The sequence below is a fragment of the Aphelocoma coerulescens genome, chromosome 5, assembly GCF_041296385.1.
Source record: "Aphelocoma coerulescens isolate FSJ_1873_10779 chromosome 5, UR_Acoe_1.0, whole genome shotgun sequence".
In the NCBI taxonomy this organism is placed as follows: Eukaryota; Metazoa; Chordata; class Aves; order Passeriformes; family Corvidae; genus Aphelocoma; species Aphelocoma coerulescens.
In genome coordinates, this window is record NC_091019.1 from 40,989,967 (window position 1) to 41,012,245 (window position 22,279).

At 36.4% G+C, this 22,279-nt stretch overlaps 1 protein-coding gene across 2 annotated transcripts in view; it reads left to right on the plus strand.

The window, feature by feature from the left end:
• The window catches only part of AKAP6 (A-kinase anchoring protein 6), a 220,970-nt gene that overhangs the window by 183,461 nt on the left and 15,230 nt on the right, over positions 1 to 22,279 (plus strand). For both annotated transcript variants that reach the window (XM_069017782.1, XM_069017783.1), the window contains exon 12: positions 8,135 to 8,350. In XM_069017782.1, coding sequence (XP_068873883.1) covers positions 8,135 to 8,350 — 216 coding nt within the window. The remainder of the gene's footprint in view (positions 1 to 8,134; positions 8,351 to 22,279) is intronic.

Below are 22,279 nucleotides of genomic sequence, written 5' to 3' on the forward strand. Positions count from 1 at the left end.
CATATACAGATAGACATGAAAACATCACAGTTTATTTTCCTCAGTTTACCCTGGCACAGCTCAACCTGTATGTTTTTGTATACAGGCAAAGTCTACTTCATCAATATAAGAAAAAAGCCAAAGGAAATATCTTTTTCCTTATTTATTACATGTGCTTATTTTCCCTTTCCTGTTCTGAAGTCTCCAAAAGAATAGTCTAATTTATTTTATGTTCGCTGCTTTCCCCAAAACAAGGCAATACCAATACACTGCAGGACATTTTTTTTCTGTAATTCAGAATAGGATAAACTCTCACTATGTTTTGGAATATACCAGGCCCATTGCACAAGGACAGCAAAAATTCATGTCTACCACCTATGAGGAACTAGATTAAGAAAGGGAGTAAATATAATATTAACATCTGAACCTCTTCTCGAGAGTTACAGGTATTGATGTACACTCATGCAAGGAAATAGTTCCTTTAAAGCCCAATATACCACCAAGATAGGGTACAAAGTTTTAACAGTTTTAATGGTCACTAAAAGTGGCTCAAATTCATACCTAAGGTTTTTAGGTGATTGGAGAGGGTTTCTTGGCATCTAAGATGTGATCTATGTTGAGAAACATCTTGATTTCTGTAATTCTAAGTGAATTCTGAAGACTGAAAGTCAACTTGAACCTAAATGATGCTTTACATGATTTTTAAAAAGAAGTTTCCACCTTTATCTAAATTTGTTAACTGTCTTGAATTTCTACACATTTTATCTGAAATTCTACCCAGTGTGGTGATCTAACAAAAATTTCAAATTTATAATGTCCGGTACAGGCAAACGTATTTTTGATTACTGTGGTTCAGGATTCACTACAAAAGCAAAGCACAACACTGGTATTTATTCTACCTGTCTGATGCTTAGCCTGTTTTTACCTTAGCCTTTTCTAGGGGCAAAAAAGGAAACCCTGGAAAATTGTGGCACTTCCTGCAATGTTTCTCCTTTGAATCTTTTTCACTAGAAAGATAATTTCTCAAATTAAGTGAGAAGAGGACATGAACCAAAGGCATTTATAAACACTATGCTAGACTAGAAAAATGGATCCTCCTGCCATCCCCTCTGGCTCCTCTATCTGAGTGACTTGGCTTATCCCCTGGAACCAACTTCGAAATGTGTAGTATATAGCTCTAAAATATTTCAGTTTGAAAATGAATCTAATTCCCTGTATGAAACACAAGAAAAATAAGGCTTGGAAAAATTATGTTGTATTTCAGTAGGGAAGATTCCTTTTCATCCAACACCATTTTATTTTTAAATAACATCCAACACTTTTATTTTTAAAAGTTATCTTCCTGTAATTGCACACTAGTTTAGAGTTAAGATAGGAGCATCTTAACAATAATGGGCACTTTTTTTAACAGATTATTGCCAAAATTGCATTCTTTATTCCAGGGAGACACTGTAATAGATACCAGCGCTTTCGTAATGATACAAGCAATCTGTAAGCTATTATAGTTTCTTTTATAGTAACTTAATCTTCATATTGTTTTATACGTCTGGAATTTTAATAGTGTTTTTAATTTATGAAGAGGAGTATATTGCATATTACTAGTTACATGGGAGTATGAGCTAAATAACAGACCATTGAATGGTATTCTTACAAACAAATATTTTGAAGTACTTAAATGAGCATAAGGAATAGAACAAAGAAGTTAAAGGATGCCATACAGATATAATAGTAGCTTTTATGGAATGAGTCCAGAACCATCTATTCGGAATTGCTACTGTTTTTAATGCATATATTGTACTTCTAGAGAAAAATAGGAATGCTATTTAAAAGTAAATGTTTTACTTAATATAAATATATTTACCTAGTTAATAAATTTAATTATTAAAATAATAATAAAATAGCATATAATCTATTATGTTAATAATAATAAATAATTCAATTATTTATTTAAAATAAGTACAAATCCCCATGTAACTTTTTAAAGCTAATGAAAAGAACTCATTAAGTACTTGATTATATGTAGAATGCAAGCCCCTGTGTACATTTTTGAAGATAGTGAAAAAATGAAGTGGTTTTTTTTCCTACTAGTTCATTGTCATTTTTAATATGTATAGAAAGAGACACAGTTCTCTTGTAAGAGAGATATTGTAACACTTTGCTAAGCAGTGAGTTACAGAGATATGACCAGTGTAGCAATTTAGTGGTTGTAATACTATTAAAAGTACGGCTTTTAAATGAAGAGAACCAGTTTGCTGTTTTGAAAGAAGTGATAGTCTACTTTAAACTGTCATTCTGTATTTCTGACTTGCAATTAGATGATATTTCTAAAATGTCATTCTCAGATTTTGTTGTGACTGTTATCATAATAAAATGTGACAGGAAAGATATTCTATCAATACTTTTTTCATAATTAGCATTAAATTTCTCTCAAGGGTTAAGTACAAAGGTTTTTCACTGAATGGTCTGCAAGCTTTGTGCCTTTAAAATCTTTTAATGTAGCCAAGACTGGTGACAACTGGGAGACAGATCTATGAACAAACCCGTTTGGAGGGAATAGTTTTGTGGTGGGTGATATATGTTACGCAAATGAGCTTATTAGGACTCTCATCTATTTTATTATTGGTGCCCAATTTATAGAGGCATTTAAAAAACAATATTTCTGCCTGACTCCTTGAAATGAAGAAGATACATTGATATAATTGAGAGCAAATGATTGCATGTTGTGCCATTTAATCATGTCATTTTTCAATTGCTGTTTTTTGCACTTCACTGCATACTTATAGAATATTTAGCTTCAATATAGATTAAGTCCCACAGTATGCAGCTGAGTAGATTTCCCATCTTAGGTGGCATATTCTTTTAACCTTGAAATCAGCAAAAGCACACAGGTCTTTTGGCAGTATTTTTCTAAACAATGACAAGTAATCATTCACTTTCTATCTTTGTCATTTAGCTTTTTTATTTTAAGGAATTACTGTCTTATTAATATTTTTTGAGGAATTGTTGATTTTCTTTTTCATTCAGAACTAAAAATTCTTCTGTTCACCATCTGTCCTGTAAGAATGGAATTTGAAATACAGGGATGCATCATCCTGAGAAGTTCCAACAGGCACTGCCATTTCACAGAAAACATTGAAAACTAAATTTTACCCAAACTTTTCAAGCATTTCCTCTTTTCTTTTTCCTGTTTTCCTGTTTCTTTTAATTGATGTATTATTTCTGTTAGTTGTGATACTTAAAAGTTTTACATTATCACTTTTAAAAACTGAAATGCTTCACTAGCCAAAAGTCAGACATAAAAAGGCAAATAACTTCTAAGAGGTGTAGTTTGATTGGTGTACACAGAAGGGTGACTTCTGTTCTCAGATTCTGCGTTAATTTCTGCACGTGATTGTTGTACTAAAGAACAGCAGATCCATCTTACATCAAGGAAAAATTGGTGCCATCAGAAATGTATCATTCCCTCCCTCACATACCCACATCCTGCAACAAGGGGAAAGAGGAAGCCTTTAAGAGACCAAGGCGAGAGAGAAACTTCCTCTTAGATCTGGTCATTTTTCTGCTGATGAACTTCTTTTGTGTTCCTGAAAACAGACTGTATTGCCCATGCATACACAGAAGCCCAGAAATAGCACTTATCTCTGTGTACCTTGGCATTTCTTCTGAACCTGAAAGCACAAATAAAATCCATCTAAGTTGCTGTTTGTCATTGTCCAACTTTTCAAAGCTCTGGCCACCTCTACATGGACACTTAGTCCAGTTGTAGAGTGAAAACAAGAAACTTCAGATCCCATAGAAATGGATTCTCCAAACAATATGTAATAAATGAGGCTATGAAAACCACAAACCACATCTCAATAATCTATGTGGTGAATGTGGGTTATGTGGATTTAAGGGAATTAAACTAATTTTACAGTGACTTTTAAACTAACAGTGACTTTTAAGCACAATTAGTCCCACTGAATTAATCGAGAATCTTAAATAGTTAATATTAAACACCTGGTCAAGATTCTTGATGTAACAATGTTTCAGTGGCCAACTCACCTTACATGTTGTGTGAGAAAGCTGACTTCCCATACATGTCTTTCAGTTGTGCAGAGCAGGCGGTGCAGCTCAGCTCAGGTGCTGATATGCTGCAGGAAGGATGAGGGATGGAGGCAGTCTGGGGCTTGAGGAGCAACAACATTCCTCAACTTCCCACCTTTCTATGCCTCTCATATGCTCTGGCACTGCCTAAAGCTGCAGACATGTTTCTGGTCATATGCCATTCACTTAGGAGTCACACAGCTAAGCCAAGCACCTTCTGTTCAGATCATGGCCACTTCCATCCCCATAGATAGTGCTATTAGCCCATGGCTTGGAAGGAGCGTTTGATGTCATTTGACTCAGCAGGCACTTTTCCAGATGATTTAAGTCATGGTATTAACAAGCTGTGAAAGTAGTTTCAGCTAGCCCTTTTTAGCTATGCGGGTGATAACTTCAAAGCACTGAAAATAGGGGCAGGCAGAGGAAAGTAAAACCTTCCAAGATTCTAGCAGCATGGACAGGAATTCTCAGTATGGGAAGCCATGACCATAATAACATTCTAATGACTAACACCTCAATGTTATCAGGATATCTGTTGTGAAGCAAATGACTCAGACACAAAGTCGAGTTCATACACAGCATCTGCAGTTACTGTGTGTACTCTTAGCCTGCAGCAAAAAAGTCAAATACTTTTAAGTGTCACTGCAAATGGCTTAGGTGAACATGTTTCACCCACATTTGCAAAGATTTGTATTGTGTTTACATTTATCACAGCTCAATGGACACATGATAGTATGAGGGGACAAAATTGAAAGTGTCTGATCTCTTAATCTATACTTCAGCAAATCTTCTGCACACATGGGAGACTAAGTGAGCCTAAGTGATGCTCCTCAGTCTACAGTTAGATCACAACCTAATTTTCTGAACCTTCAAGTGCCCAGTAGCTTACTATAGCAGCTGTAAGCCATAAGGCCCAAGGCTCAGTAGAAATACTCATCATATTTCCTTTTTAAAATTAATTTATTTTTGACAAACATTCACAATGTAGAATGTGCCTTGCAAATAATTAAAGTAACTGTCATCCTGGAAGCATACTTTGCATGCGAAATTACTGTATTGACAGGTTTTTTACACAAGCATGCCGTTTTAACAGTAGCAAAAACCTGGATGAATACAACACCACAGTGTGTATGTAATGTCGTGGTATATAGGCAATTATTGTGTCCCTTTAGGACACTAAATACAAGACCCTAATACTGCTTAAATTCATTATTGCTAGTGCTATTTTATAGGGCTTAAAGATGTCTTTACATGATTAAGTTCTCTGGGTTTTAAAGTATTGTTGCTATAGCCAACTATTTCAACACTGTTAGATACAAGCACTTCATTCTTTTCCTGTTTAATATTAACCATAATATCATGTAATAAAATTGAAACAAAAGTGCCATAGGCCTAATTGTACTGTCACAGCCATGTAAATCAGAAATAGCTTCAGTAAAGCTACTGTTATTATGCTGGTGTAAAATTGATATAAATTAGAAATGACTTGGATGCTGTAGCTCTGCTTTCAGATAACACAGTGTAAAGGCCTCACTTAAAGTCCCCTATAATGGCTTATGAGTGCAATTCTCCTTACCTCATCATATTAAATGGCATTGTATCAAAAAAGGCCAATATTTATAAGGGATGACTTAATCAGATAGATCAAGGTAAATTAATGTTATGGGGCCAGATTCTGAGCTGTATTGACTTCTATGAAGTTAATGCAGACCTACATAAATTTGGCTGTGATCAGTATATAACTCACCATCACTTCCAAGAAACCTGAATTGCCTAGCTGTTATAAAGCATAAACTAAGAACCTTGACTTTAGATAGACTTTTTGGTTTGGTTTGGTTGGTTGGTATCTTTTCTGATGTGACATTAAGCTAATGAACAGCATCAGAAAGGAAATGTGGCAGACGTGGTGGTTACATCAAGAACTACGAAGGAAACTGGCAATGAACTCTAGGAAAATAAATAAGGGCAAGTTCAGGAAACGTAAATGAAAATGCAGCTCTGGTATAAATTGAATAATAAAATTCCTGGTCATATTTTGCCATAAATAGTGGTTTGGGAATTCGTCATTCACCTTATTTAAAATTCAGAAATATTAAAGGTACAGGGTTCTCTCATTATAGAAGTAATAGAATTCTAGCTATTATAGAGTTAGGGTAATTTAAATAGCTATAGAATGCTTTATATCAATAAGTGGAACATCTGTATGAAATGTCCACCTGCTACTATACTACTCAGTATACTTTACAATCAAATGTACTTAATCATTTTAAGATGTCTTCTAATGAAGGCTTATTGGGAATAACATTTTGAACACAAATACTTTTAGGCATTAAAACTTCTGCTTTAAATGAGATTGCTTTGCCTTGTTTACCCATGTTGATTAATAAGCAATCTGTTAGGATGGCCCAATTGTGCTGGTGAAAGTAGATTAGTACTTCAGCTATGTTTGTGGTTTTAATCATCATTTCTCTTGAAGGCTTTAAAAAACCCTGTCTTTTGCACACTATCCATATGCAAAGAAAAGACACATGTTTTTAGATGTATATACCAATCTTTTGGTTTACACTTACAGCTTAATATTATTGATCAACAACAGCAGCAAAATGCTCCTTTGAGTTATGACATTTCTAAGCATAAATTTCAATTTTTAAGGAAACAGTGACATGAAGATCTGGAACTGGAATTCACTTTCTATAGAATGTTTTTGTTTTGCTAATAGAATTAATGAAAGGTGGTCCTGGTTTTTTATCAGTTAATGCTTGTGAACAGCTTTGAGAGATGTAATGGCTTTTTTTGTTTACTTCTTATTATTAACTGTAAGTTTAGAGGCAAACACCCTGTCTTCAAAAAATATGATAGTTCAGATTTTCTCATGGGGTCATGCACTTTCATCTGTGGCATCCCACAGAGGGAAACAGATGTTGGCAAGTTACAATTTAAATTATCTGGAAAGCTCCCATGTGTAGAGCACAGTACTGTTAAATTCAGGAATAGCACAGCCCTATGATAATTATTGAATACTTGAACCATGCAATGTTATAAAAGTATAAGATCTCAGAACCTGGGCTGAAGCTGTCATCCTCACATGCATTTCTGCCTTCTGTACCCCAGCTTCATAGATGTTATTATTAAAATATGTTATGAGTTTAAAAAAAAATCCTGGTTTGATATGCAGTGACAGTAGAGTATAACCACGGATAAAACCATGCTTGGAAGCCCCCCATGCCATTTACTGCTTCCGGGTGGTAGATCTCGCTCCAGTTCTGGCATGTAGGATGCATTATTTATACTGCTGCTCAATCAGATTCTCAGTACAATTTCTTGGGGGTTTGGGGAGAACCAACATATCCTGGCTCCCATCAAGTTTCAATATTAGGGTTTAGCAATTGTCTCCCATTGTCCAGTTTACGTCAGACTGCATTCTCAGCAGCAGTGGAATCAGGATGATGAAATAAATGCAGTGAATTACTCCTCTTCAAGGATGATATCGTCACCATTTTCCTACATTTACTTGAATATGGAACTACCCTGAAAATATTTTATAATAACAAAAACCATCTGTAAACAATTTTATACTGAATTTTTCTCCTTCTGTAATGTTTCTCCTGTGACAGGGTGCATATGACCCATGATTTCTATTGTTTTTTCTAAAAATATACATATTCTCATTGCATAACTACAATTTTTCCCTCTTATTTTCCTGTAGAATTTCTGATGCCGATTACTGTCAGGGTAACTCATTTCAGATGTGTCCCAGTTGAATGAAAAAGAAAGGAAGAATAAACGAGTCTACACCATAAAACTTTCAGCATTATTGAGACAGTTAACTATGTATGGCATTTGTTTGAAGAAGACTGAACGTAGTGTTACTCTTTCTGTGCTATTAAGGTTAAGACTGTATTTATCTGAAAATAAAACACTAATCTTTGACACAAGTATGGGAATTTATGGAAGACCTGAAAAATATATTGCAAGACAGAGATTGGGCACCACTAAACATCAGATAATAATTAATGTTTCAATTTGCAAAGTATTCCATGCTGACATCTGTTGTTTGTCTGTCCTTCAGTCTCTCTGCTCTGAGATCAAGCAGAGGCGCCGTGGGGTTGCCTCTGTGCTGCGATTATGCCAGCACCTCCTGGATGATCAGGAGACCTGCAACCTAAATGCAGATCACCAGTCCATGCAGCTGATAATCGTAAACCTTGAGAGAAGGTGGGAAGCCATTGTCATGCAAGCTGTCCACTGGCAAACCAGGCTACAGAAGCGACTGGAAAAAGACTTGGTGAGTGATGTTTGCTTTAAAAGATGTTGTGCGATTTCATTCTTTGCAAGAAACGCTTTTTCAGCACAAGAAAAACATATCCATCTCTGAGTGTTTTCCTCTGACTGAGATGCCATTCCTATTCTTTACTGTCTACAAGTGAATCTTCAGCTTCTCACACAGCATTGTATGGACAACATTTTTTAATAATGTAAACACACATATACATATTGTATTTGCTGGATATTTAATCTCACCATATCTGATCCCATCCATGAATAAAACCAATCTTCTCCTGGTGCTAAGTTGCTCAGTACCTAACAGAACTGGGCCCAGAAACATATTTCACTGATTGTAAATATATTTTACTAAAAGAATTTCCCATGTAACTAAGACTGGTTTTAATTAGCATCCTAGCAGTAGATGTGTATTTCACATCGAATGCCATGGGTATGTGATTAATATACAGTCCTCTGTTATTTGAATATAAGTAAAATGCAGTAATTTGCTTTTATCTCAGGGAAATGATTCCTAAGAGGCAAAATAGCACTCTGCTTAAACCATCCATTAAGTGGCATGAATTAGATTGGTTTTCTACAGCATAAAACTATATTACAAAGCAGAGGGAATAAAATAATCCCTACAGTAACACCATTGACTGTAACGGATGAATTGGCTCAGCATGCTTTGTGCTGCTGTCATACTGCTGAAGTCTGTATACTGCAGCTACATTGACAGCAATGATAATCCTATGTAGTTCATATACTGAAGAGTCTTGATGAGATTTGGGAAAAAGTGACATAATTTTTTAGATTTATATCAAGCAAAGCAAAGGAAAAAAAGCTCGACATACTTCTTACCAATTATCTGACTAACAGTGAAATACTACTTTTGACATTTTTTTTTTTAAAGTTCCTTTACAAAAGTAACAGAAGCTGTAATTCTCTAGTTCAGTATGGTCCTACATTATGAAGATACATAAGGCATTGTTTAGAAACACTAGCAGTTCCTGAGTGAAATGCTATTAGTCTAAACAGCCCAAGAAATGGTGAGTTAGTGAGAAGGATGCTGTGGATAGATGAACTGGTGAAGGTAATAACAATGTTGCTTGCCTGCCTTTATCAAAAGTTATAACATAGGAGCACTCCTCTGCCTGTTTGGTTTATTGGCTGTTTTGCTTTCGGTATTGACATAGAAATGGGACTTGGTGAAGGAAGAGGTTTGAACAGACTTTTAGGACAAGTCAAAAGGGGCTCTGTATGAGGCAGCATGGAGGGAAGACATTCCTGAAAAGCAGATGCAGTGTCAGCATTGGTTTTATAAGCATGGGATTAGCAATGTAAAAAGTGAAGATAATTAAGGAGTTGAGCTATCAAAAATTTGACCTGGTTGGAAGAAGTGTAAAAATGATGACACTGCATGCAAATGTACAAGGGTATAGAGGAAAAAGAAGATAATTTTTGTGTGTTTCTTTATACATCTACATAAAGAGAGGCAAGTACTAACTGAAGAGGAATGCGATTGGAAACAACCAAGATCATCTAAGAGCTTGCCATTATATGGCCAGCAGAAAAATGTCAAATCTTAATGACACTAAGATTCCCCTCAATGAGCTAGTGAGAGCTGTAAATGTCACAAGCTGATGGAGATTACCAGAGGGAGGACCGAAAAACCATGAAGTAAAGAGGAGATCTGGGGAGGAAAGAACAACATTTTGTTTGTGCTTAGTTTATGCTAATAGATACTTAGAAGAAGATAGTTAAAAGACAGAAGAATGAGGTTAGATGGAGGAAGTTTGCTTGAGCCCTCTGTCCTGAGATGGGAACTGCAAGTATCTGAATACATATTATTAGGTAAAAAGGAGAAAGGGAATCAGGTAAAGTAAAAGACTTGTTCAAGTCTTGTAAAAAGCAGAAGATGAAGGAAGAAAGATTAACAAGAAACCCCAGAGAGTGGAAGCAAGAACAGGTAGATTGTGAGGAACACACAGAAATTTTCCAAGCATCCAGGGATTGGGTTAGGAAAGATGGGACCCTTACAGGACTACATCTGCCCAGGGGCATGGAGGGCAACAAGAAAAGGTTCTCTAGATACATTGGTGATAAAGAAAAAAAGAGAAAATTTGGTCCTGCTCCTGAAAAAAATGGGAGATCTGGATATCTGGGACATGGAGATGGCTGAGGTACTCAATTGCTATTTTGCCTCAGTCTTCACTAGCAAGTGCTCCAGACACACCACTCAAATTGCAGCAGTCAAAAGCAGGGAATGGGAGAATGAGACCTTTCTGCTATAGCAGAAGATCAAGTGCAAGACAATCTAAGGAACCTGAAGGTGCATAAGTCCATGGAACCTGATGAGATGCATGCACAGGTCCTGCAGGAAGTGGTGGGTAAAGTGGCTAAGCCACTATCCATCATATTTGAGAAGCTGTGGCAGTCCAGCAAAGCTCCAGCTAACAGGAAATGGGAAAACAGAACCCAAATTTTTAGATAAAGGGAGAAGTGGGAGGACCTGGGAAACCACAGGCAGGTCTGTCTCATGTCTGTGCCTGGCAAGATCATGGAGCAGGCCCTCCTGGAAACTATGCAAAGGCACATGGAAATTTAAGAGGTGATTCTTTACAGCCAACATGGCTTCATCAAGGGCAAATGTCCTGTAAATTTGGTGGCCTTCTATGTGTTGGACTTCTGCAAAGCATCTGACACTGTCCCAAATAATATCATTGTCTCTAATCCTCAGAGAAATGGATTTGATGAATGGACAAGTCAGTAGATTGGAATTGGCTGGATGATTGTACTCAAAGAGGTGTGGTCAATGGCTTGATGCCCAAGTAGAGGCCAGTGAAAAATGGCGTTCCTCAGGGGTTGGTACTGGGATGGGCATTTTTAACATCTTTGTTGGTGAGATGGGCAGTGGGACTGAGAGCACCCTCAGCAAGCTTGCTGCTGACACCAAGCTGTGTGGTGCAGTGGACAAGCTGGAGGGAAGGGATGCTGTCCAGAGGGACCTCAATAGACTTGAGAGGGGGGCTTGTGCAAACCTCATAAAGTTCAACAGTGCCAAGTGCAAGGTCCTGCACCTGATTCGGGGTAATCCCAAACACAAACACGGGCTGGACAGAGAATGGATTGAGAGAAGCTCAGAGGAGAAGGAGAACACATAGAGAAGGTAAAAAAATAAGAATCTAGAAGGCAGAAGAATCTAAGGAATTAATTTCTTGAGACTCTGTTCCAGGGCAGTCAAAAGTAAAACAAAGATTGTGAGAAAATGTTACAGAAATTTCAATGGAATTAAAGGAAAAAACATAATTAGTGAGGATCCAGAACAGAGCTTTGTAGAAATTGTAGTTAGGAGTTTTAAACAATACATTACCTTTAAATGAGAAGAAAGTCAAGAAATAAAAGAAGACAAATGCCATCTCAACAGTTGCAGAGAGTCTTGATGGTAATGAGTCTGGGAGAGCAAAAAATGTGAACAGAAGTAAAAGAATTCATCAATGAAATAGGCTGGGCAACTGAATGGGTTAGAAGATAAATATGAGACTGAGGAACAGAAAAGATTGATAAAGAAAGAAAATACAGCAGCAGAGATTTTTAATTCTCTTGAGAAACTCTGGTTATGTTTTTGTGATAGTTCCATCTTTGGAATATTTTTAGTCATATTACTAATGTGTTGCAGCAATAGCTCTAATAAATTTGGTCAGTGCTACACAAAATGTTAATGTGACCAGCAGTAGGAAAACCAGTTGAATTTTGGAGATTTAGAGATAAGTATGTGCAGTATTTACACAACAACCAAACCAAAAAAACAGCTCTCAGAATCCTGAATTTTTTTTAGAGACTGAATATTGTTGGGTCTATAGCAGCCCAAGAGGGAAAGAACTACATTCCAATTGTGTTATCTTAAAGTACCACGAATCAGCTTTTTTTTTTTTTTTTTTTTTTTTTTTTTTTTTTTTTTAATTAAATGTATATCTTCAATTTGACTTGGGGCAGAAAGAAGTTGCATTTGTGAGATATCTTAGTGCTGACAGAGGTCTAAGCTTCTCTAGTGAAAACATATTTTGCATGTGGGCAGTTGCTGTGTGGAAGCAGTTGCTCTAAATAAACTGTTATGAGCTAATTAGATCTTGATGCTGCTCTTGCAGCAGGAGTGAAGTCTTGTGTTTCTGTTTGGGATTGAAATTGATCAGGAGTTGAGGCATGGTGAGGATAGGAATCTTGCTTGATACCTGGATGCTTGGAACTTCACAAGGTACCCACTGCTTTGTTACCTCTTTGCCTGAGGTAGTCTGGAGTTATTTGCTGAGCTGAGCTGCCTTTCACCAGCCTAGGGGGTGTATCATTCTTTCTGCTGAGAAATAGCAGCCTTTTAGAGATACCATTGTCCTCATCTAATTATCATTGCAGGCTGTTTTGTTTTGGAACCTCTAATCTTAGGCTGCTTTCTAATAATGTTTCTTTTAAATATGTCAGTATCTACAAGTTTCTCTTGTTGAAAAAACTATCCATATTCTCAACATTTAAATATGCCCCAGCCACTGCAGGATTCACTTTTTTTGACTTTCCTTGTCTGAGTTGGCATGTTCTAACCTTCCTTTTCACTCAGTTCCTGTGCAGTCATTTCTTGGGTAGGTACCAGAACCATTTCTTCTGCTACCCTATCTCTCTGTATTTGATGGTGTGCCAGTCTTGGCACACGAACTGTATCCCGTGGTAACAAGTCTCTTTGTGGTTGCCCACAAAATACTGTAATTTATGAAAACAAATAAGATGTTTTTATACCCTGATGGCATCTGACTCATTCATGGCATCTGACTTGCTGACAGTAAATAAGATACCCCAGCTGATTATATAGCCTCTGTGCTAGAGTCACTTTCATCTTCTACTGTCTTCTTAATTTGTGTACTGGGATCTTCCTTTGTCCTCTTTCTGCCCCTTTTTACATTCAGTCACTTAAGTGGGCCACTTAAAACATTACAAAGGTACACTTAAATTAACCACAGAAAGCTTTTATGTTTCTTTTGAATTGTTTGTCTTCATTTATCGTCTTCAGCAATTTCTAATTTTGCTCACCTTTTGCAATAGTGGGCACCATAAGTTTACAAATAACAAAATATTAACATGTACTTCATGCGCCTAAAGTCAGGTAAAAGCTGTCCTTCTCATGAACAAAAGGTTCTGTCTAGAATGTGGAATTATCAATAAGAATCACTCCAGGAAGATGAAATATGGTTATTTTATGTTAAATATGTCCCAAGTCAAATAGAAGGTTCAGTAGGTTAATCTAGCTATATAGTATGAAGTATTCATACAATGAAAAAAAACTCAGAAAACTGGAAGCAGTCCTAATTTGTTTTAGCAAAAGAGGTTTTTATCTCCCCCATCTGTTTTGGCATTTTTTTTTGTTTTGGTTTGTTTTTTTTCTGGTAAATTCTTTTCATCCAGATTTATCATTCCGTATTTTGCTGATATAATGTTATATATCACCTTAGTTTTAACTTCAGGATTACACAGATGCCTTATAGCTTGTCTAACAAGACCCTGCTAGCAATCATCTTAAAGGAAAAAGGAGACTGCCTGGCAATTGCAATAGCAACAATCTTCATTTAACTAAACTCAAAATTGCCATCTAAAATTCCTGCTCAACAGCTGGAGAAGTTTTAACTCACTGTGCACTTTCCTTTAGAAGGTAAAGGTTCCTTTCTACTTGAAAGACTGAAAAGATAAAAAATGGATTTGGGACAGACTCAGTCATAGCTGTGCCCATAAATTAAGTCAAAGTGTGAATATGTCAGTTGTTTTCTGCAATTTTTTTTTTAAATCTTTTGCTCAGCCAGTGGTATACCCAATGCAAGTTATGTGTTTAACCTCAACAGATTATTCCAGCTGCTACAGAGGATGCCAGTTTGGGTATGTCTTGCCCAGGTCAGGTATGTCCCTGTATGGAAAGCTACAATGAGGTGAGAATGGAAATTTTTTTTTTTGGGACAGAGAGAGAGAGAAAAAACTGTGGTTTCTAATGGATTTTGCTTTAGCTGCAATTCAATATTCCTGCCTTTTTGGTGAGTGGAGAAGCTGATTTTTCTCCAGCCTGCTCATTCACTGAATGAGAAACATACCTGTTTTATGGAGCAGACAATTTCTTTTCTTATTCAGCAGAGAAGACTAATTATTGAAGGGACAATATTACTCACGCATTTAAAATGGAGATTTTGAGCTGAGGCAATTTGGGTTAAGGTGCCCTAATTCTCCCATTGTCCTGAAAATGTCTGAAATATTCACTTGTCTGATCACTAAGTTCACTACTATACCCCATAAAAAAAAAAAAAATCTCTTCTTCTTCTGAGTCATCTTATGTGTACATTACACTGTAAGTCCAGCAGAGCCCTCATCTGTATTGGCTTGAAAGTATGCTGTACATCCAGCCACATAATTGAAAATAATAAGGCCACAATAAATGGGATGGCCTTGGGGTATAACACCCAAGGGATTCAATTGGTGTCGCTTTGTATCAATGTCCATGCATCATGGTAATTGAGGTAACATAACCAATTACCACTTTTTAATTAGAGTTGTAAGGACTTGGGAAAATCTGCAATGGTGAGACAGCTCACTTGAAAAAAAAGAAAAAGAAAAAAAAAAAGAAAGGCACTTCTTTCCACAAGCTTGTTTCTTAGGAGGTAAAGAGCCTGCTTAAAGGGCTGTTCAGGATTTTTACCCAGCATCCTCCTCTTTTCCTTCTTTATAATGCATTTGGAAAAACAAATTGTTAAAATATACTATATTGCTTCTGATTTGGTATCTTTATTCTTTTACTCTATTTATCTGTTTCTGTGATGCTTTCTGAGAAAGAAAACAGTTTTTCATAATGTTAGGAATGGTGTCTCCCCTTCGCTTCTCTGTATGTACTTCACCAACGCAATATTTTTTCAAGCCATGGGATGACACTTGTTCTAAGCTGAAAAAAACATGCACAAACCCCCTTCTTTCAAGGGTAAAAAATTATTCTGTCATTGTTCAGTTATTTGCTAGATAGCTTCACTAAACAAAACTTGGTTTCTAAAAGTTTCTTATTTCATCACCAGCCATCATTTTTTAAGGTGACGCCTAGCTAAAAACCTTGCATAAAATGCAGAAGTTCATCAGGAGTCTCTAGCACAGCAAAGTACTGAGGGATTATTAACTTAATTGGATGAGGAGGGCACGCTATATACTGTAAAGTGCTGAGCACCCATTACATGCTCTAGCCCTTACAAATTATTTAGGAACTTATGTTTGAACCTTTACAGATTTTTTTTTTAATATCTATCACAATTTTTGTTTTTCTATTGGACATCTTCCATATAGCCTATGACAGTACAGTCTTGAGGGCCTGCATTTGCTCACTTTGGTGCTTCCTTAAAATATTTACTTTTTAAGTGAATGGATATTTGATTTTAGAGTTTTTAATATGATGCATCTTCCTCATACTTGAGGGTGTGTATGTTTTTGACCTTCTGGGTTGCATTACATGTCTGATTTGTGACATGGAGCAAATAGCTTTAGGATCTAAAATGCAGTTACATAAGTGTTGAACATAGGTCTAGATTTTTCTTAGAATTTAATTGAAGATAGGTAATATGCCCCACATTCTTGCAAGAAATTCTGTGTTTCTCGTAATTTTCTTGAGGACCAGCCATAGTTATGAGGACAGCTGTCATGAGAGTGCACAGAGTCGGGATGGTCTGACAAAACGAAGCTGGTGAAACTCTTGTTGTTGAGCAGATCTTAGTAAAAAAATTGCAGACCCAGTCAATTTTAGTCAAAATTCAGACAAATGCTGTGTCATATTCTTGAGAGAGTCTCCTGTGTGGTCACCTGCAGTGGTAGGTTTTTAGAGTGAATAGAAAGAAAAAAAGAAATATGTTTAAGTCTTTCAACAGAGGGCTCTACTCCATCCTCAGAGACTGCAAATCTTTCTGTCACAATTAAAAGTATAAGGTAACAATCCAAGGGTGAAATACTCCCTGCGTTTCACCAATCTGCTATATTATTCCACCGTTTCCTTCACTCTGGCAGATGTTGTAATGTTTTGCCATGGCTTTGTAAAATGATGGGAAGTTCATACTCATAACTCCAGCCAAACCAGAAAAATTCTCAGGAATAATCAGTTTTCATAGGAAAATAAGTAATTTTCAGAAATTAGAAATCTGATGTTTCCAAAGCATGCAGATGCTGAAAGAACTATCAAGCACCAAAAAAACAAACAGCAAAAATACCTCATTAAAAGAGAAAAGCTAAAATGGTTTTAATTTTCAAGGACAGAGGTCTTCAAAAGACTTTCTATTTAGGCATTTAAGTATAGAGTCAGCTATTTAACAGTGCTCAGCAGACAGTGACTCTCATTGCAATGCACTGTGTTCAAATTGCAAGATGAAGTCAGTGTTTTATTTAGACACCTAATGTCCACTAATCATAAGTTCATGACTCAGGCCAGGATTGTCTTAAAAATTACAGTTAAGGGAAATATGAAAGTCACAAACTTGTGATTTTTTAAATTAATTTAATGACTTGTTGCTCTGTGTGCTAATGAATCCACTTCTGCAACGAACCATATATGAGTGCAATTGAAGATAATCTTCAGATCTTTTTTTTCAAGAGTTTTCAAACAAAATAGCTTTTAGAAAAAGAGGAAGAAGCCTTATTTTGTGACAGGTTGCACTGCAGTTTTTTCATCTTACAATGGCCTTTCATGTTGGATAATAAGGCCACAATACTCATGCCACTATGGAAATAAACTTGCAGGGTCTTCAGGATGTATACGCATATCTCATTGTTCAGGATTATAGGATGGTCTAGGAGGTGCATCAGCTCTACGCAGACAGGAATATAATTAAAAACTATTTTAAAAATAAATGAAAATAACTAAGGAGCAATTACTTACTCTTTTTTCTCAACACGCAAAGTAAAAGGTACCCAATGAAATTATCAGGCAGGAGATTTCAAACAATCAAAAGGGAATACTATTTTCAAGGAGTGTATAATAAAAATGAAATTTGTTCCTACAGGATGTGAAGGATAGCAAAAATACAAATGAGTTCAGTAAGTAGTCAGACAAATTAATGGAGGAGACATCAACTAATGCTTATTAAATTCCAAATCTGAAAGTCCCCACAGGCTGACTTCTCAAATTTGGAATGGCAACTTCTGTACCCATATATGTTTTTGAGGGTTTTCTAACTTTTCCTTAAACCTTCACTACTAAAAACTGCAGGAGATGGACTCAGCTGAATGGACTGTGGATCTCACCCAAAATGACAGATGCTGTTTGAAAGCACAGGAACTTGCAGAATTGGAGGCCTACCTGTGCTATATGTAAAGTGAAGAAGTTTTACAGTATGCCTAGAGAGTTTTCATTTCATTTGGAGGGTTTTGTGCTATTTCCAAAATCTGGAAGGTGGCCATTTAGGTAGTGTGCTTTCACCAGAAGAAAACTTTCAAAAGTGTACCCACTTAATAGTTTTCCAAGACATTTCTAATATATTTTTCTGTAAAACATACAGAAATTATAATACATCTACTTAATATTTAAATATGTACATACATTTTTGTCAGAGGTACTATAATATACATTAAATAATAAAATGTAAATCATGAGAAATGATAATCTGAATTTCATTTCTCCTTACCTATAAGATGTTTGTGTCATCAGTGTAGCTGTAATCAATATCCAGGTCTTCATGTTTGGTGTGTGCAGTAATATGTAAATTAGCTAGCCAGCTGCATTAAGCAGTATTTGTTTATTCTATTTCTTTTGGCATAGCATATAACTGAATTTCTGCCAAAAATGTGGCTGCTTCAGGCAACAGTGTTTGAGTCGAAGGAAGTTTTGAAAGGAAAGATATATCATAAGTCTTTACTCTGTTAAACAGTAAAATCAAAAGAAACTCTGTTCATAAAAAATACCTATATTAATGTAAAATAATGAGTTTGTAAAATACAATGAGCAAACAGAATCCTCTTAGAACACTCTGTTTACATTGGCTTTGTAAACAAGAATACAATACTAAGAGACAGTGATTTTTTTCATGCATGGGAAGGATGACTAAAAGTGGTGAAATGTGAAAATGGAAAGTTTAAGAAAAATTATTTTTAAATGGCATATTAATCTCCCCTAACACATAGCAGTTAAGTGCATTTAAATTTAGAAATCAGTGACGTTTAGATTTTAAAAAATTGCATTAATGATGCGTAGAGCTATCTACTTATAGTTGCAGTCCTTTCAGTCTTCCTGCCTGACACTTCCTTTTTTATCCAGCCAGCTAATTTCCCCTCCTTTGTGAGAAGTAACTGTTTTCACACTAGTGCTTACCCAGCAAGCCTCCTCATTGTTTCATGGTTAATTATCTTCTTGAGCTTCACCTTCTCAAGCAAAGGGAAAAAGACTGGGCCTCCCCACAGCTCTAAAGAAAGCTAAGTTTTAGAGATTCACTTTGTGAATAAATGCAGTGTCTGATCTACAAATATAATAAATGAGTTCCTAAACTTTATGGAGTCAGCTCATTCAGCAGTTTTACTGAAAAATTCAGAAAGACACTTTCTAAAAATCCATTTGATTTTTAAAAAGGGAGGAATAATGTTTCAGTGTGAAACAAAATACCATAAACTGTTCCAAAATTTCTGTGTTACACAAAAAGTACGTCAGAAATCTAGTTGCAGTGAAAACCTGAGCAGCTGCATGAAAGACTTTGAGCTCTATAATAATATTAACAACACTTCTACTGATAACATTAATACTAATAGCCCTGTTCCCCTCAGTTATTACTTTGTAAACTCTTAGTATTCATTGGACCTTTTGTACCTCACCAGCACTGAAAATAGTCACTGTGGATAGACTGAAATCTTCAGCTTATGTTCTGATTTTATCCCAAGTTTAAACTGTGTAACATTTAAAATAAACCCACCTGAAACAGAAGAAAGTTGAATAATGGCAATATAGTGCTTTTGTAACAGTGAGTTACTCCCCATTGTTATTTTGTACTCTGTCAAACTAAGATAGGCACATATAAACCTCTCACAATAGCAAGATATGGTTGTCCACTACTTTGGCTTCTTAGTGAATTTCTACAAAGTATGCTTATATCAAATCATTTCTCAAGTGACCAGACCAAACTGGTCTGGTACCAATACTGGTACTTGAGACACTGCACAGGACTTATTTAATGTCCTAGCTTAGACTGGAAATTCCAATCCTTTTTTTCCAGACAGCTCCAGAGCTGTGCTGACATCTATTATGTATAGAGAAAGCTATAAACATCATCACTTACCAGAGAAGGAGACAAGAAAATAATCTGGAAGTTCAAAGATGAGATGATCTTGGTGAAAGAGCTCTGCCTAGCTAGGGACTGCTTATATTTGGAGATTAGGCCAGTGTTTCTATATTGCAACATTTGAAAAGCATCTTTTCTTAGATATAGGCTGTGTAAGGGCAAGGAGCAATTGTACTGTTGTAGCCTCAAAGTGCTTACCATTGTAATTTTGATTCATTGCCAGAACTCCCTGCCACTTACTGACTACTGTGGTGTTTAACTTAACACTTGGAAATCCATAGGTGGGCAGACTGTGCAAGTACTCATAATATACAGTATTCTTCTAGCCTTTGAGTTAACAATACTTGCTTATTGACTCCCCTCAAGTTGCTATCTCAAATTTACAGATGGTGAATCAATCACCTCAGGAAATGCCAGAACTTAAGTTGCAAAGAAATTGCACTGAAAATTTAAATAAGGGGGACAAGGAGTCCATTCTCATTGATAACAGGAATTTGGTGGTCTCTCAACTGATTCAGAAGAAGAAACTGATAATTGGGACAGGTATTTTTCATGCAGTCCTGTTATTCATTAATAATAGATAAAGTTTCCCTTTCCAGTATACTGGAAGAATTTTTTTGTTTAGAAATTCAAGTCTCTCTGTTCCAGCTCTTCATGAGAAAAATTTCTTTCTAGGTTTCTCCTAAGGTCAGTCTCCCAAGGGCTTATGTCCTGCTCTCTTGTACCTTACATCAGTCTATGTTTCTATGGTGATTCTCACTCTTCAGAGTTTTTCACAAACCCTCATTTCTGCTGAAACAAAGCTCTTTAAAAAGCCATGATTTCAGGTGTCCTGATGTGCCTGCTGCAGTTTGGAGATGGCTATTGTGTCTACTGAGCCCATTCATAGTATCCACTGAGTTGTTCTGGTTTAACCGAGAGTACATTGTTAAAGGAGTACCAGTTCCAGTGCAAATGACACTAAATTGAAACTATTCTAAACAGTATGTAGACCTCTTAACTAGTACAAAGAGAAAGCAATAGTGATTTTTTTTTGTGTCCCTTTTCTTTGCTTGTACAAATTTGTTTATGAGCATCTAAATGCAGAATACAATTGATTTGCCATTAATATGGTGTTCCACAGACTCCCTGATTTTTGTGGGTATGTTGTAGTCTTAACTATAAAGATGCCATTTGGGTCAAATTCGGAGACTTTGCATGGATGAACTCCCAGAAACTTGCATGGGCATGTATCTGAGGTATAGTGCCAGGATTTACTCTGTTCTGAACCATGTGTACATTGAAACATTTTGGGTTTAGGTAAAGCTAGGAATGTTTTTCTAAGAGTTTCATAAAGGGCTTGTGATGGATTCTTGAACAAAGAAAATCATATATTTCTCTGAAGTAAAGGTGAGATATGAAATGACATTCAAGGGCAAAAATCCTGTCATGTAACCTCTTGACAGATGAAAAGAAAGCTACAAAGCCGTAAAAACAACAGTTGGTAAAATACACCATGTAGCCAGGCTTTCTCATCACAGAAAAAAAGCTACAAATACACAACTTGGGATATAGGTCTGGGATTGTAAACCTATTTGGATGACAATATTATTCAAGATAAAAATGTTATAGATGTTTTTCTTTCTAGAAACATTTAAAGGGATTCTTTAGCAAATAAGAAACAGAGATGTTAGAAAGGATAAGGTTGCCAAAAAAAGAGGCCAATGCTTTCACAGAGGATGGAAAAAAGATAATGGGTAGATCATTAACAATGATACTTTGGACACAGTGCAGGGACTGAACTTGTTGAGTCCCTGCTTTTGCCTGGATCTGTGATCACAATTAGTTCCTGTAGGCCTTCTGCTGACATGGCTCACCTTCTGTTTCAGCCTGGCTTGTACACTCCAGCTGGAGTGTGATGGAGAGGCTGGAGACTTTCACTCTTTTGTCCATCTGGTCCTGCAGGCAGCTTACCAAGGATGCTAGAAGACCCTCATAGGATTCATATGCAGGCACAACTGACCCCAGAATCTTACCAAGCATCATCAGGTGACATTGAAACAGCAGAAGAATGCTTAGAGAATGGACAATTTCCCTGACTTCTAAAACACTTCTCCTACTAGTAGGAGTTAATGGTTTTCAGCTGGGCATCCTCTTAAAACATCACTGCAGTTATTTTATCTGTTGCTTAGAAGATGTGCCCACAAAGCTGCTGCCATGATAAGGAATATTAACCATTTTAAAATCTGGATATTAAAATAGTAGTCCTCTATTTATTTATTTCTGAGCATTGTCAGAGATCTTCAGACATCATCATATAGACCTGAGCAATGGTGGAGCCTCCGTTGTTCCCAGCTCATACTGAGACCCTTGCAGGTGACATCTGTGACTGCAGAGGGCAGAGGCAAAGTCAATGTCCTTCTCTGTGCATACAAGCACCCATGTAGGACCCTGGCACTACCCATAAGCACACATGACCCCAAAAAGAGAAGGAGGAGTTCTGCATGTGCAGGATTGAGTGTGTTATTTCATCGAGAGAGGCAATAATAATTGTAAAATGCAGAAAGAAATTACCACAGGTTTAGATCTTATTTTCTCAGGAAATAAATGTGTACCTGCCTTTAATTGCAATTATAGCAAATATGTATGTTCATGATATG